The sequence below is a fragment of the Carcharhinus amblyrhynchos genome, chromosome 10 (assembly GCF_965287045.1).
Source record: "Carcharhinus amblyrhynchos chromosome 10, sCarAmb.v2.hapA, whole genome shotgun sequence".
Lineage (NCBI taxonomy): Eukaryota > Metazoa > Chordata > Chondrichthyes > Carcharhiniformes > Carcharhinidae > Carcharhinus > Carcharhinus amblyrhynchos.
In genome coordinates, this window is record NC_137333.1 from 73092397 (window position 1) to 73109755 (window position 17359).

At 43.9% G+C, this 17359-nt stretch overlaps 1 protein-coding gene across 3 annotated transcripts in view; it reads right to left on the bottom strand.

Annotated features, from left to right (window-relative positions):
• The window catches only part of sacs (sacsin molecular chaperone), a 127520-nt gene that overhangs the window by 68776 nt on the left and 41385 nt on the right, over window positions 1-17359 (bottom strand). For all 3 annotated transcript variants that reach the window (XM_080197340.1, XM_080197338.1, XM_080197339.1), the window contains exons 3-5: window positions 13133-13283; window positions 4873-4963; window positions 4127-4212 (exon numbers count right to left, since the gene is read on the bottom strand). In XM_080197340.1, the coding sequence (XP_080053466.1) occupies window positions 4127-4212; window positions 4873-4963; window positions 13133-13283 (328 nt within the window). The remainder of the gene's footprint in view (window positions 1-4126; window positions 4213-4872; window positions 4964-13132; window positions 13284-17359) is intronic.

A 17359-nucleotide genomic window follows, 5' to 3' on the forward strand; every position in this document is an offset into this window, starting at 1 on the left:
TGATCTGGAGGAGGGAACCGAATGTATGGTGTCGAAATTTGCTGATGACACCAAGACTGGTGGAACGGCAAATTGCGCGGAGGGTGTGGAGAGTCTACAGAAGGATCTAGATAGGCTGGGCGAATGGGCCAGGAAATGGCAAATGGAATTTAATGTTGGCAAGTGCGAGGTGGTCCACTTTGGTAGGAATAATGGTAGGAAGGACTATTACTTATGTGGCGAAAAACTGCAGCAGGCGACGGCGCAGAGGGACCTCGGGGTCCTTGTGCATGAGTCGCAAAAACCCAGCCTGCAGGTGCAGCAGGTGGTCAGGAAGGCAAATGGGATGCTGGCCTTCATAGCGAGGGGGATTGAATATAAAAGTAGGGAGGTCTTGCTGCAGCTGTATAGGGCACTGGTGAGGCTGCAGCTGGAGTACTGTGTGCAGTTTTGGGCGCCGTACTTACGCAAGGATATTTTGGCCTTGGAGGGAGTGCAGAGGAGGTTTACTAGGCTGTTGAGGGGGTTGAGCTATGAGGAGAGGCTGAATAAACTAGGCTTGTACTCGTTAGAGTTTAGAAGAATGAGGGGAGATCTCATTGAGACGTATAAGATGATGAATGGGATGGATAGGATAGAGGTGGAGAGACTCTTCCCGCTCAGAAAGGACAGTAGGACTAGGGGGCACAGCCTCAAGATAAAGGGGGGGCAGTTTAGAACGGAGTTGAGGAAGAACTTCTTCACTCAAAGGGTGGTGAATCTCTGGAATTCTCTGCCTGTTGAAGTGGTGGAGGCTACCTCGCTAAATATTTTTAAGACACGGGTTGATGGGTTTTTGATAAGCGAGGGGATTAAGGGTTATGGGGAGAGGGCGGGAATGTGGAACTGAGCCACGACAGATCAGCCATGATCTTATTGAATGGCGGGACAGGCTCGAAGGGCTAGATGGCCTACTCCTGCTCCTATTTCTTATGTTCTCTGCTCAACCTTCATCCTCATCCCTTCACCAGGACAAGTGAGTTCAGCCTCTCATTGCTCCTTACATTCTTATTGCTATTCTTTCAACCTTTTCCAACGTTAATTGAGTAGGACATCCAAAAGCATTTGCAAAGTCACTAACATAGAATAGTCAATATCCATTTGATCAACATTACACTTATAGTTTGACTAATTACTTAGTGCCCTAGCTGACAGTTGCAATTTCTTATGGCACAGTACCCAGCAGAATATAATGGAACACATTTAGCATAGATTTATCATCCAACTGCAAGTCTCTTGCAGAAAGATATTTTCAAAGTGTGAGAAATATATTTCCTTTCTGACTGAATATTTAATCTCTCCACATACTAAGATTAAACTGTATTTATTGATGCCATAAGTAGGTTTACATTATTCGTCCATCGGTGTCGATAAGGTCCTCGACACCATTAGTCATTTTGAGGCTGGATGCAGTGTGTGAGAGATGACTGATCAGGCCAATCCGGGCACGGAATGTCCTGGCACATATTGGACAGACTTGTGTAGACACTGTAGTTGTTGCGCAGGTGGCTCTGGATTTGCGCAGCTCATGCTTAAGTTGTGCTTCAGCATTGCACTTTGCTTCATAAGCTTGATAGTCTTTGTGGATGAGGCAGCACCAGGTAGGGCAGTTTTGTGCCAGCGTTTTCCAGGTGGTCGTGTCTATGTCAAGCGACTTCAGGGAGGCCTTGAGTGTGTCTTTGAAACGTTTCTTCTGCCCTCCATGCGAGCGTCTTCCAGCAGAGAGTTCTCCAAAAAGGAGCTGCTTGGTTATGCACTCGTCCGGCATACGGATGACGTGACCTGCCCACCGGATCTGCGCTCTCATCAGCAGTGTGTGGACTGCTGGTAAACTTGCTCTAGAGAGAACTTCAGTGTCTGGTACTTTGTCTTGCCATCAGATGCATGTGGAAATGATTGAGCTGTCTTGCATGCCTTCGATACACAGTCCATGTTTCACAGGCATACAAGAGCATAGTGAGTACCACGGCGCTGTAAACCTTCAGTTTTGCTGCTGGGCTGATTCCTCGATGCTCCCATACAGTGGAGCACAGTCTACCAAAAGCAGAACTTGCCTTTGCTATTCTGCAGTTAACTTTTGTATCAATAGTCACTGTTCGGGAGAGGGTGCTGCCAAGATAAGTGAACTGGTCCACTGCCTGTAGTTTCTGCCCTTTGATTGTGATTATGAGTCCTGTGTACAGTGCATGAGGAGCAGGCTGGCGCATGACTTCGGTCTTTTTAATGTTGATGGAGAGTCCAAATTTGTCACAAGCTGTGAAAAATTTGTCCATATTGAATTGCATCTTTGGCTCTGAGCCAGTATGCAGGGCGCAGTCATTGGCAAAGAGGAAGTCTCTCAGAACAGTCTCTTTCACTTGGGTAATAGCTTGAAGTCTCCTCAGGTTGATGAACTCCCCATCCACCCTGTACTTGAGGCTGATTCCAGCAACACTGTCCTGGAAGGTATCATTCAGCATAGCAGTAAACATCATGTTGAACAGTGGGTGCGAGCGCACGGCCCTATTTGACGCCACTGGTGACTGGGAATGCCTCACAGGATTCTCCGCCATCCAGTACTCTGGCTATACCGTGACGGAACTGGCGTACCATCTGAATGAATTTGGGGGGGCAGCCGAACTTTGACATGGTCCTCCACAGGCCTTGTCGGCTTACAGTGTCGAAGGCTTTCACGAGGTCAACAAAAGTTGTGTAGAGCTCACGATTCTGCTCCTGACACTTCTCCTGAAATTGGCACACAGCAAAAACCATGTCAACAGTCCTGCAACCTTTGTGGAAGCCACACTGTGACTCTGGAAGCAGACCCAGTTCCAGATGAGTGACCAGACGATTTAGCAGGACTCTTGCGAGGGTTTTTCCTGCGATAGAGAGCAGCGAGATTTCTCAGTGGTTATCGCATACTTGCCGATTGCCCTTCCTCTTATAGAGGTGTACGATGGAAGCATCTTTAAGTTCCTGAGGAATGGATCCTTGCTTCCAAAAGGACTGGAACAACTTGGTGAGCTTCTTGATAAGTGCAGGACCAGCACCTTTACAGATCTCTGCGGGAATGGCATCTGCCCCTGGGGCTTTGCCACTGGCTTGTTGGCTGACAGCTTTCGTGACTTCAGCTACTACTGGTGGGTCATCCATGTCGCTGTTGATATCAACTTGGGGAATCCTGTCTATCGCCTCATCATTAATAGATGACGGTCGGTTGAGGACGGCTTCAAAGTGTTCAGCCCACCTCTGCGGGATCTGAGCCTTCTCTGTTATGAGAATTGTACCATCTGTACTCAGGAGCAGGGAGCTCCCGAGAGATTGAGGTCCGTAGAGAGTGTTGAGAGCTTCATAGAACCGTTTTAAGTCATTTCTGTCAGCGTATCCCTGTATTTCATCTGCCTTGGTGCTCAGCCAGGCATCCTGCATTTTACGCAGTTTATTCTGGACTGTCCTGTGAGCACTGGTAAAAGCATTTTTCTTGGCAGCTGAAGATGGATCGTTCTGATAGGCACGATGAACTTTATTTACTGATGTCACAGGTAGGCTGATATTAATACTGCAATGAAGTTAGTGTGAAAATCCCTGAGTTGTTACACTCCGGCACCTGTTCGGGTACACTGAGGGATAATTTAGCATGGCCAATGTACCTAACCAGCATGTCTTTCGAACTGTGGGAGGAAACCAGAGCACCTGGAGGAAACCTACTCAGACACTGGGAGAACTTGCAGACTCTGCACAGACAGTGACCCAAGCCATGAATCAAACCTGGGTCTCTGGCGCTGTGAGACAGTAGTGCTAACCACTGCCGCCTACACTAGAAGGGGATTAATATTTTTCAGTCACCACACTCCAGCAACTGTTCAGGTACCCTGAGGAAGAATTTAAGATTAAACCAATCTGTGTGCTGTAAAGAGTTGGGAGAAAGTAGAAGAATTATAATTGATTTTGTTTTCCTCTGCTCTGAGGTCTCCCCACTAATCCCCTAGCACTCAGTACTCTACCATTCTGAGAGGCAGACAAAGCCATTAACACTGATTACTAGGTATGAGCAAGGAAAAAAACTGAAACAGTGATGGGCCCAACTCTGTACTTTTAATTGACTCAAACAAATTCAAACGATGCTCACCTTCAGAATCTGTCCTCCCTCTGGATACCTGTTCAGAATATCCTTCAGGAAATCTACAAGTGGTGGTGTTGTTTGTCCAAATTTGCCTGTTAAAGACAAACACAGGATTCAGCACATTGAATGACAGAACAAGATTTTGTTAGTCTTTGCTTCAATCACATCAAAACATAAGCATTCACTTTGAAAGAAGATTTACTGCCGCACATACAAAGTTTTATGATTAGAGATGTGGCAATTAGAGGGGGAGTTTTAATTCCCCCCTCTCCCCCCCACAAAATAACTGTGCTAAAATCACTGCTGCAGATATGTGACCATTTACAATCGATTTTGGGTGCAGTGGGAGGATCATATTGCAGTGACTTTAAATCAAAAAATCCTCTCGCTTTCCTGAAATGCGTGGATGGTTAGAACAAAGGTTTTTTAGCAGTTTAGCAGCAAGAAAGGAATAAGAAAGCAGATAAGATGGACTGATTCCAAACTATCAAGGGCAAAAACTGCTAAAAAAAACCTTTGTTCTAACCATCCACGCATTTCAGGAAAGCGAGAGGATTTTTTGATTTAAAGTCACTGCAATATGATCCTCCCACTGCACCCAAAATCGATTGTAAATGGTCACATATCTGCAGCAGTGATTTTAGCACAGTTATTTTGTTACAGAACAGATTCACTTGCATTCAAGTGAAGTTACCATAGTCATCCATGCTTACACTAATGAGGATCACATACTGTCAAATCAAATCGATTACCTCCTCCCTTAAGTCCTCTTGCTTGCAGAGTGAAGTTAACTTCCTGGGTTGCAGATTGTAACAAGCTCCCAATCTCTGCTGAGTCGCACAGCTAATGGAGAGAACGGGATAAAATGCCAGTGATCCAATGTTTGAATCAAATCATTAAAATTGAGACACAACAGCATTGGCAAATTAAACGCTCGTGAATCTTGATCACAATTATTCCATCAAATTTCAGGATGTGTATGAGTACAGCAGCAATTTGCACTGACATGAATACAGTCTGAAGTAGAACAGGGAAATCTATCATTTTAGGGTATATGAACAGTCAAAGCTAGATTCCTCCCAAAGGCCATCACCACTAATAGAACAATACAGCACAGGAATAGATCCTTCAGCCCACAATGTTGTGCCAAACATGACGCCAAATTAAACTAATCCCTTCTTGGTCCATTTCCCTCTATTCCTTGAATATTCATGTGCTTATCTAAAAATCGCTTGAATGTCCCTTTTGCATCAGCCTGCACCACCACCCCAGTAACAAGTTCCAGGCACCTACCACTGTGTAAAAAAATTTGTCCCTCACATCTCCTATGACCTTTCCCCTTCCCACCTTCAGTGCATGCCCCCTAGTATTAGAATGTTATTCATTTAATTACTTAATTTAACAATCTCTTAGCAACATTTGTTACATTTGCAAATGAACGAATTTCCATGTAAAAACGAGCAGCGCACAGAACTGGGTCTAACAGTGGTTTGAGGTTGCAAGCTTTGGTGTTAGCATGGCCAATGCACCTAACCAGTACATCTTTCAGACTGAGGGAGGAAACTGGAGCACCCGGAGGAAACCCATGCAGACACAGGGAGAACATGCAGACTTGGCACAGAAAGTGACCCAAGCTGGGAATCGAACCCACGTCCCTGGCGCTGTGAGGCAGCAGTGCTAACCACTGCGCCACGAGGAGGGCTACAAGAAGGGTTTCAAAAATGACTATTTGTTAATATGAGAGGGTTAGGTGACATAGGGTTTCATCTCACAGTTTTTGACCAGATACATAGATGTTACAGCCTTATATGAAATATATTTGGATGACTTCAACCATAACTACTTATAATTGAAGACAATTAACATGCATTTGAAATATTTTCGCTCAGATTCTGGAGCGGTGAGGGTGGGCAAATTATTACCTTGAAGCAGATGCATGCTATTTTGAGGTTGAAATGGGGGCATAAAATTAGGAGCAAAGTGTTGGGATCTCTACTCTGCAAGTCATCATAGAGTCAGACAGTCAAAGAGGTGTACAGCGTGGAAACAGGCCCTTTGGCTCAATATATTCATGCCGCCCAATTTTACCACTAATTGCCTGCATTTGGCCCATATCCCTCTACGTCAATCTTACCCATGTAACTGTCCAAATGCTTTTTAAAAGACAACATTGTATCTGCCTCTACTACCACCTCTGGCAGCTCGTTCCAGACACTCACCACCCTCTGTTTAAACAAATTGCTCCTCTGGACCCTTTTGTATCTCTCCCCTCACACCTTAGACCTATGCCCTCTAGTTTTAGATTCCCTTATCTTATCCACGCCCCTCATTATTTTATAGATCTCTGTAAGATCACCCATAAGCCTCCTATACTCCAGGGAACAAAGTCCCAGTCTATCCAGTCTCTCCTTATAACTCAAACCATCAAGTCCCAGTAGCATCCTAGTAAATCTATGCTGCATTCTTTCTAGTTTAATAATATCCTTTCTATAATAAGGTGACCAGAACTCTATAGAGTATTCCAAGTGTGGCCTTACTAATGTCTTGTAGAACTCCAAAAAGACATCCCAACTCCTGTATTCAATGCTATGACCAATGAAACCAAGAATACTGAATGCCTTCTTCACCACCCTGTCAACCTGTATCTCCACTATCAAGGAGCTATGAACCTGTACTCCTCGATCTCTTTGATCTATAACTCTCCCCAACGCCCTACCATTAACTGAGTAAGTCGTGCCCTGGTTCAATCAACCAAAATGCATCACCTCATATTTATCTAAATTAAACTCCATCTGCCCACTTGAGGAAGATTCCTTTGCAATCCTGGATAACCTTCTTCACTGTCCACCATGCCACCAATCTTGGAGTCATCTGCAAACTTGGTGCCATTATGCTATTGCTGAATTGGTTTTCTAATGTCCTTTAGGGAAAGAAATCTGCCAATTTTAGCTGTTCTGGCCTACATGTGACTTCAGAGCCATAGCAATGTGGTTGACCCTTAACTGCCCTCTGAACAAGGGCAACTCGGGATGGACAATAAATGCTGGCCAGACAGCAACACTCTTTTCCCACAAATGAATGAAGAAAAAAATCTGTAGGTATTGATACAGACACCACAATAAAAGATGGCACCAGCTAAGTAAATCACTCACAAAATAAATCTTGATACTAAAAAGTGAATATTGTGGCTTGCTGCAATTTTGTTGGTTCATTGATTTTTGAAAAAACCTTTTCATTTACTTGACTGATTCCCGTCAAAAGGCTGAATAAATGGGTTCAGTGTGCCACAGCTAGAGTGAGGTAAGGGGGAATAAATCAATCATCTAGGACACCTAGCCCTGTGGCCAATATCCTTTGGTTGCTTAAAAGATTGACAACTTTAAAAAACAAAGCTGTGGAATGATGACAGATGGTGGCCGTGATTCTCCTGCCCCGCTGTGCTAATGTTTTAGGCCAGGAGAACCCATGGCGGCCGATTAGCGGGATTTGCAAATAATTCGTGCCCCGCTTGCAACTCCCAGAGCTGGATTTCCATCAGTGTCCGATGCGGGCTGTTCCGGAGAGATTGGGGAGGGCTGGTGTGTGTTTTGGGGGAGGGAAAGTTGGTTGGTTGGTTGGAAAGTCAGCGTTTGGGCCATGGGAGGACAGAGGGCCAGCATTACATGGGTCGCGGAGCTGGCCAGTAATCGGGAAGCTGGCAATGCAGTGCCACTGCGCATGCACTGACAGATTGACACATGCACAGTGGCCCCCTCAGCGTGCTGATTTCAGCTCCTCCAGGAGGAATAGGCCCCTGAAATTTCAGAGTGTACGTGATTTTTATTTGAACCCCAATGAAAAAACCAGCGTGGATTACTCCAGTTTTCACATGAATTCGACACTTAGAATTTTTAGGGGAGAATTTTGCCCGATATGTCATTTTTAAGTTTATTTTCTATCTGATGAGGAACGACCACTACTCCCATCATAATCATGGCACAGTCCAACCCTCCCATCAAAAAAGTGTGTGCAAAACAGCTCTGTCCAAAAAGTATATGGGGCACCCTGGAGCTGAGTGAGAATCAAAATGCTTTATTGTTGCAATTTTACTCCTCCACATTTTGCCCAAATCTATTGTTCCCAGCAGATCGAGAGTGAACTAGTGTTCCTCGCAAACACCCAGCAGCATCTCTGCCAGCCACTGCTCAGTAATCATGATCCTCTGACACTGCCTTTCCTTCATTTGATCTCACCTCCCTAACTCACATTTGACTAATTTACACAACTAAGTATAGACAATATAGTTGTGAATCCCTTTGTCTTCTTGTAGTGCAGGAGCAGAAGGGCAACCAATTAAGTGTTTTGGAAGTGTAGTCTATATTGTAATGTGGGGTAATTAGGCATTTCCTGAAATGAGGTAAACAAAAATGTTTGACAAGTTAACAGAACAATAGAATTAGATTCTTATGAGTGGACTTTAATGTTGGCGATGAGGGTCGCACCTGCTGCCTGGAGAACTGGCTTCCCCTTGCTGTCTCTGCAGGGGAAGGCCTGCTAGAATTAAATGGCTAACAGGCAAGAACTGCTGATCAGAGGCCAGAAGCCTTGATATGCCCATCAGTGCCGCCAGGAGTGAAGGCTGCTGCTGGTAATGCATGCACCAGAGGCAAGAAGTAAGGGAGGGCAAGGTGTTCATTGAGGGGTGGTCGCTGGCTAGAGGTCAGAAGGAAGGGCAAGGAGTGACTGGCCATCAACAAGCCATCCTACTCTGGATTTAAATCAGGCAGAGGCTGGAAGGTGGTCGGTTTCCCAACACGGGCTCTCTCACCCAATTAAATACCACTCCCACTGGTTCAATTATAACACTAGCATCTACCCGACAAAGTGCCCAGATATGTCCTGTCCACAAAGAGCAGGGCAAACCTGGCCCACCCAATCATCACTATCAGTTTACTCTGAGTCATCCAGTGACAAAAGGTGTCATTAATAGTGCTATTAAGTGGCACATACTCATCAATAAACTGCTCGCCGATGCTCACTGTGTGTTTGTCAGCATCAATCAATTCCGACCTCACAGCTTTATCCCAAACATTGGCAAAAGAGCTGAATTCCAGAGATAAGGTGAGAGTGACTGCCCTTGATATCAAGGCAGCATTTGACCAAGAGTGGGATTAAGAAGCCCTTAAAACTGAAATCAATGAGGGTCGTGAGGTATGTTATGTTTTACACAGCTTGGAATCATACTTAGTACAAAGGAAGATGGTACTGGTTGTTAGAGGTCAATTATTTCATAGCCAGAACATTGCTGCAGGTGTTCCTCAGGCAGTTGAGGCCCAATAATCTTCAGCTGCTTTGTCAACAACCTTCCCTTCATTATAAGGTCAGAGTAATGTTCACTGATGATTGCAGTGTTTAGTTCCATTCGTAACTACAGCAATCCATGCCAACACGCAGCAAGACCTGGACAGCATTCAGACTTCGGGCTGATAAGTGATAAGCAACAAAATGAGGGAGTATTTAAATGAATGGCAGGACACTGGGTAGCTCAGAGGAATGGAGGGATCTTGGGCCAATTATTCACAGAACCCTGAAGGCAGCAGAGAATGTAAATAGGATAGTTAAGAAGGTATATGGGACACTTGCTTTCATCAGTCGTGATATAGAGTATAATAGCAAGGAGACAATGTTGGAGCTATACAGAACATTGGTCACACCACTGCTGTGTGCAGTTCTGGTCACCTCACTATAGGAAGTACGTAATACCACAAGCGGGGTTACAGAGGAGATTCACCAGGATGTTGCCTGGGATGGAGGATTTGAGCTCTAAGGAAAGACTGGTTAGGCTTGGATTGTTTTCTTCACAGCAGAGAAGGCTAAGGGGGGACATGATTAAGGTGTAAGATTGAGGAGTATGGATAGAGTGAGTAGGGAGCAGCTGTTCCCTTTGGTTGAAGGGGTCAATCATGAGGGGGGCATACTTTTTGGGTAAGGGGCAGGAGATTCAGAGGGGCTTTGAGTAAAAATAAATTCACTCAGGAGAGTGGTGGGAATCTGGAATACACTGCCTGGGAAGGTAATGGAGGCCATAAATCTTTTAAAATTATTTTGGATGAGTACCTGAGATACCATAACATTCAAGGATATGGAACAAGTGCAGGAAGAGGGGATTAATGTGCCTATAGCAGGAGTTATTGTCGGTGCATTGAGTTATTGACATGACGTGCCAAAGGGCTTTTTCTGCATCGCATGACTCTTTGACTAAGTGTCAAATAAATTCACAGCACACAAGTTTAGTGCCAGGCAATGACCATGACCAAAGACAAAGTCTAACCAGTTCCCCATAAAATTCAGTGGCATTGTCATATTCAAATCTCCCATTATTAACATACTGAAATTCACCACTGACCAGAAAGATAATTGGATCAGCCACATAAATACTGGGGCTACAACAGCAGGTCAGAGATCAACACTCGCCACTTGCTCAGGTGAGTGCAGCTTTAGGTACACTCAAAAAGCTTAACATAATTCAAGACAAAGTAACACAATTGATTGATATTCCATCCAGTGTTAATTGTACATTAATTGTGAATTGTATGAATCTGGTTAGCATTAAATGAGGATTGGCTTGTGCCTATATATAAAGAGACAGACTGAAACTATGGGAATTGGATTAGGAAGTACATTCTTGCAGCGTGTAACTTGATACATAAATGCTGCTAAAAGTGTGAATATTGGTTCCGGTTCTACATTTCACCAACTGGCTTTCTGAAATAACATCTACAACCTTGAACATTCATTCCCTCTACTATTGCACATCATGGCTGCACTGTGTACCACGTACAAGGTGCACTGCAGTAACCAGTCAAGGCTTCTTCATCAGCACCTTTCCCAAACTGTGATCTACTGGATACAAACCAAGGACAGCAAGATAATGGGGAGACAATCAGCTTGGCGTTCTCCTCCAAGCATCCAAAAATTGGAAATCTATTGTTCTTCATTCTCACTGGATCAAAATCCTGTGACTCCTTACCTAACACCAGTGTGGAGGTACCTACACCACACAAACTGCAATGGCTCAAAGAGGCTCACCACCACCTTCTCAAGGGCAATTTGGGATGGACAATGACACTCACATCTAATGAATGAACAAAGAGGAGACTAGATGGTTCATCCAGAGAAAGACACTGGCATAGATCTGAAGGACTAAGAGTCCTGTTTCTCTGCTGCAATGTGTTATGCTTACATGTTCCATGACTCATGCAGATGTGAAAAATTAATCTTCATTTAAATGCTGCAGGGCTTTACCAGTGTCATAAACTGAAAAGAAAATGTAATGTCGCAAACTACAAAATCCCATTATAAGCATGTAAATTGGGTGAATTTAGCAATATTTCATTCAATTATTATTTTAACCTTTGCAGTAATTACATTTGCCAAGAACAAATGATCATCTCAATCTCATGGCTAATGTTTGTAGTCTGTCCACTTGGACATCATAAAAATTCAGAAGACTTTCATCTTCCAAATCTGGAACAGATCATTCATTATTAGCAACTGAACCAGTGGCCCAGGGTTTCCAAACTGAGCTTTTTTCATGCTTTTTTCTACAGGCTGGCATGGTGTAACGGATAGATCTTTGTCACCCAATACCTGCTACAAACAACTGGGAAAAGGAAGGTGTTTCAGTCCAACTCGATTACAAGTGTGCAGCTGATGAGACATTCTCAGCGCTGAAGTGTGTGGGAACGCTAGGTTTCAAATAAGCAATGTGCAGAGTTCTCATGATTGCATCAAGAATACTGGATTAGGCTTCCGAATTACAGTCTAGAATCACAAAATAAAGTGTACTGCAAGCTGCACAAAGGATGGGTACACCCTATTCCATAAGTAAACATTCTAGATTGTGTCGTACATAAAGCACTGCAGGAAGAAAAGTAATGCCCCAGTATTGGTATAGGCTACAACCACCCCATCATCCCCTCCACCTCCCACACCCAGCGGCTGAAGGCTACCCCCATTTCCTCCCCAAATTTTCATTCTGGGGTTACATGAAGTCTGGAGTGACATCAGGAAAAAGTCTGGGAAGCGCTGCAGTGGTCCACTACTTATGTGCTTCTTACCTTTAGCCTCTCTCTCTCTCTCCTCCACTGCGAATCTGAGCCCTCATTTTCAAGTTCTAACCATAATTGTGGAGTAAAAATAGGTGTATTAGTAGGGAGGGGTGGGGCGATGGGAGAGAGAGGTGGTTAATGGTCCATGAGAACAGAGAAAACTACTGCCTCCAATTTCAAAATGTATTAACACAGATTCCAAAGCATGAATATTCACTGTGATTATTTGGATTGGTGTTTAATTATTTCCTTAGGGAACTAACAGGGGAAATATGTTACACACAGGAACAAATCCACACAGTCCTTTGAGCCTAGTCTACTTTCGTATGAGTTCATGGCTGATCAGGGTCTCCGAAATAGGGAGACTTTGTCAACGACTAGTACATTGGTGGGGAGGCAGGAGGGGATTGCCGGGGCTGAAGTGAAAAAGAAGCAAATGTGGCAGTTTTGAGCAGTTGAGCCTACATGGAATGGTTTTCAAAGAGACCGCAGGGTCAAGTATTACAAAATCTGAGCGTGGAGTGGCTGGAGATGTAGACTAGCTTTCAGCAGCAGGGGGGACAGTGAGGCAATGTTGTCAAGATAGAAATAGACAGTTGTGATTATGGACAGGATATTAGCACAAAATCAGCTTGGAGTTAAGCAGAACTCCCCCTTTGAAAGGGGGGGTAGGGGGGAGCTGATTGGCGGTGATTTAACCCAAGGATCACCACTTGCATGTTGCTTCATCAACTGAGCAGAGAATACTTTCACTACTGATCTTACTGAAGAAGAAACATTTCTCTGGAAAACTTGGTCCCTGTGTGGTCAAGTTTTAGAAATTGGTGTTGGAAAGGGATTAGGTTTCCTTTAAGGCTGCACAGATAATTGAACAAAGTAAGTCACTGCACCACCACGACATCCAGTTCAAAGTCAAGGTTACCTCTTTTCCATTGTACAGTAACCGCTGTTCCGAAACAGGGAAATCTGTTTCCACATAGATTAACTCCTTGATATCTTGAACAGATGTAGAAGGGATAACCTCATACAGTCTTCTCCCGATGTATTCGTGTAGAACAGCTACCTTTGACACCCTTTGAATAAAAAAAACATTAAAAAATACTCCTGGTATATGCAATATACAGTGAAAGAAAAATTATTGTTTCTACAAGTGGCATTCCAAATTGATTGCATCACAAGTTAAGTTTAAAGACATGAAAATATCAGCTTCAATGATACACTAACGTTCTGCACTTTTACCCTCAAATGGAGCTGGATTCTCATCATCGAAGCAGAGAACAGGAAGTGGGAAAATTCCCAACGTAGCCTGCTTCCCGAGAAAGTGCTACAAAGGCGGGATCTTCAATTCCAGATGATGCAGGCCTGAGTTGGGCTAGCCAACTCAAGAGGCGAAAGGCAGCCCTAGCGGATGCCAGGTACAGAGGCAGGCTGTTTAAGAGACCCCCCTCATGTTATGGGACTTCTTTCCAGTAAAAATAAAAACAAAGGCCTACTAGCCCTCCTCACCCCCTACACAGTCCCTCAGGCCCCCATGCTAAGCTTTGGCACTTCCATGCCCACTGAACCACTATACAGATCCAATGAACCATATGCTTTTATAGATCCTATGTTATATATAATGAGGCTTTGCTGAGAGCCCAGAAATCCATTATTCTGTTAAAACACCTGAGCCCCAGATTGTTCTGGCTCTCTGATCTCTACTGTCAATTTCACAATGTTAATTTAGTGTGGTTAAGAGATTTCAAGGGCTTGTGGTTACTGTTATCATTACTTTAAATGATCTGATTGACACTTTTATTGGGTTGCAGTGAAAGGATTTGTTTTACATAATGGAAAGTGAAGACTCAACTATTTTTAGAAGCTTTTATTGTCGCTATTGGCATTCATTGATTCAATACAGTATATAATGGGTCAATGGTATAGAAGTGCCACAGCTTTCATGAGGGGCCATGGGGGTTGGGTGGAGTTGCATAGTTTGACATAACACCTCATGCACCCAATGCCAAGTTATGGGGTCAGATGAGTTGGGGGGGGGGGCATATTTGGGAATGGGAGAACATGTGGATGACCTTTTGAACTCATCTTTCAAAGGGGTCCCCTCATGAAGGTTGTGACTCATAATATGTCTGAGATGCTGTGATCCATGATTCTTTAAAAACCTGGCCTGACTTCATGAAAAATGTAAAGGATTAGGACATGCCTATCTCTGCAATGGAGCTGGCCAGATCAGGAGCGCTGGTCCGGGTTTTCTCATGCAGAACCATTTCAAGACACTCCTGAAAGTCAAAAAGCCCAGGAATGGTGTTGGAAATCCTAGAATCAGAATCCATAAGGGTAACAGATTATACTGACTCAGTGACAATTCCAGCCCATGGTGTTTAAAATACTTGCAGTCAAATGGAAGCAATTCATTTTCACAACATTGAATAGGTAATGTAACTTTCCAAATAACATACCGTCTAATTACTGAAAAACACATGGACATTTTTTTTTAGTTGCTCCTTTTTCTGATCTCTCATCTACTCGTGTTTTATTTTCTTGCTTTGCACCCAGTTTTCTCTCCCCGCTTCACTCCATTATTTATCATCGACTAACTGCAGCACCAGAGGACAAGTTACAGAATATCTCATGCTCTCACTTCAAACTAAGTCACGGGGCTGACTGTTTACTTTCTTTAAAACTGGGTCACACATGGTCACAACAAAAACAGAAAATGCTGGGAAATCTCAGCAGGTCTGACAGCATTGGAGGAGAGAGAATAGAGCCAATGTTTCACATCGGGATGACCCTTCATCAGAGCTGAAGACATGGAAAATTGGACAAGATTTATACTGGAGGTTGGGGAGGGGGATGCTGTAATTAATAGGAATGGCACAGACAAAAGCACAAAGGGAATGTAAATGGTGGTGATAAATGTAGAAATGGTGCTAAAAGTGTCCATTAAGAGATGGAAATGTGTGAATGGTGAAGAGTGTAGCAATGCAGATGGCCCTCTCCTCCATCCCATCTCCATTAATTTATTTCATTTCTTCGTTTCATCCTATTTTATTACTTTATATTCTTATTTTTATTTTTCCACTTCTAAAATCTTGCTCTGCATCTTGTTTTACCACCCCTCCTCCTCCCCACCACCCCACTACAGCGATCTGCCACATTCCTTTGTTCTTCCATTTACACATTCCGATCTCTTCTTAGCACCATTCCTAGCCTTCATCATCACCATTTACATTTCCTTTGTCTTCTTGTCCATACCATTCTTAACTACGACACTCCCCCCGGCCTCCTCCACCCACACAGTACAAATCGTGTCCAAATTTTCCTTGTCTTCATCCCTGATGAAGGGTCATCTAGATCCAAAACACTGGCTCTGCTCTCCCTCCACAGATGCTGTCAGGCTGCTGAGATTTTGCAACATTTTCTGGGTTGCTTCAGATTCCAGAAGCTGCAGTATTTTGCCTTTGTAACACATTGTCACCTTGCTCAAGCTGCTGGACATTATACATTGCTGGCCATTGTGGGCAGCTCGATGGCAGTGGTAAGCACTGCTGCTTCACAACGCCAGGGATCCATGTTCGATTCCCAGCTTAGATCAATGTGTGTGTGGAGTTTGCACATTCTCCCTGTGTCTGCGTGGGATTCCTTGGGGTGCTCCGGTTTCCTCCCACAGTCCAAAGATGTGTGGGTTAGGTGGATTGGCTATGCTAAAATTGCCCCTTAGTGATGGGGGACTAGTTTGGGTAAATGCATGAGGTTATGGAGATAGCGCCTGGGTGGGGTTGTGGTTGGTGCAGACTTGATGGGCTGAATGGCCTTCTTCCGCACTGTAGGATTCTATACCTGCTGAATTCTGAACATGCCTAACCTGCCCGACTACTTAATGAAATCAGGTTATAAAGTACATGCAGTAATATCTGGAGCTCGGCATGGCACGGGCAGTATAGTAAAACAGATGCATTCATTCAGGAATTTGGAAAAATCTAGCGCTGTCATTTCAATAGAAGTTGTTAAATACTTTAGAGAATAGGCAGACAATACAAGTGCTATCAACCGTGCTAAGCCAGCACAATGAAAAACATCAACTGATTTTATATCAGTGTCCATTGAATCCAACAGACCTTGAGGCCATCTTGAACCCTGTAATGGGCTCCAGCAACCAGGCAAATGACCACTACCCAAGGATCGTCAGACCAAATACTGATGTTCTTTTAATAGATGCAAACAATGCTGATATCTCTCTGCACTTTAATATTACAACTGATCCCACAATAGAAATTGAACATAAATATTTTGTTCACAGCCCATTCATTACACAAGAGTTATCAGACAGGGTGATTCGCTAAGTAGTTCTGGACATTATGGGCTCTTTCGGCACATGTGGATGTTTGAACAATAACTGAGTGCAATAGTTTCACTGGGTACAGCTCTCACCTGAACAGCAACAAAGTTCAGGTCAGCGCTACAAACCCTTTGGTATGCACTGACTCATTAACACTTTAGATTTGGAACTGTGTGTCTGGCAGCAGCTAACTGAATGTGTATATAATGAGTGTGCGCATAATCACAGAAGATAGCAAATGTGACTGTTAAACACTTATTATTTATGCTGGGACTTTTCAGCTCCACCACGGTGGGTTTTAAATCCCTGTGGAGTTTGGCAAGTCCGCAAGATCCCACTAGTGGGAGGAATGGGAAAATCCTAACCTTAAATACCAGGGGTTAAAAATTGGTTTTCTATGTTTTACTTTTGGACTAGTGACTCAATTTGCATCCTAAGGTAGGTGATGGTGAGCCTTTGGGGGATCCATGTCAGCTCCTACCACAAACCACCCAACATCTGAGCTGCTGTCAAAGCCAGCATACTTATGTGCCTGGTCCAGCTCAGCATCTGGTCAACGGTGACCTCCAGGATACTGGTGGCAGAAAACTCAATAACGCTAATGCCATAGGTAAATAAGGGAAGTAGTTACACTCTCTCTTGTTGAAGATGGTCATTTGCCTGATGCTTGAGTGATACAAGAGTTACTTGCAATTTATCAGCTGGATCCTGGACATAGTCCAGATCTCACTCGACGCAAGCGGGGACTGTGTCATTTACTATCTGACGAACTGTAAATGGAGCTCGCACCGGATAATACTGTGAACATCCTCA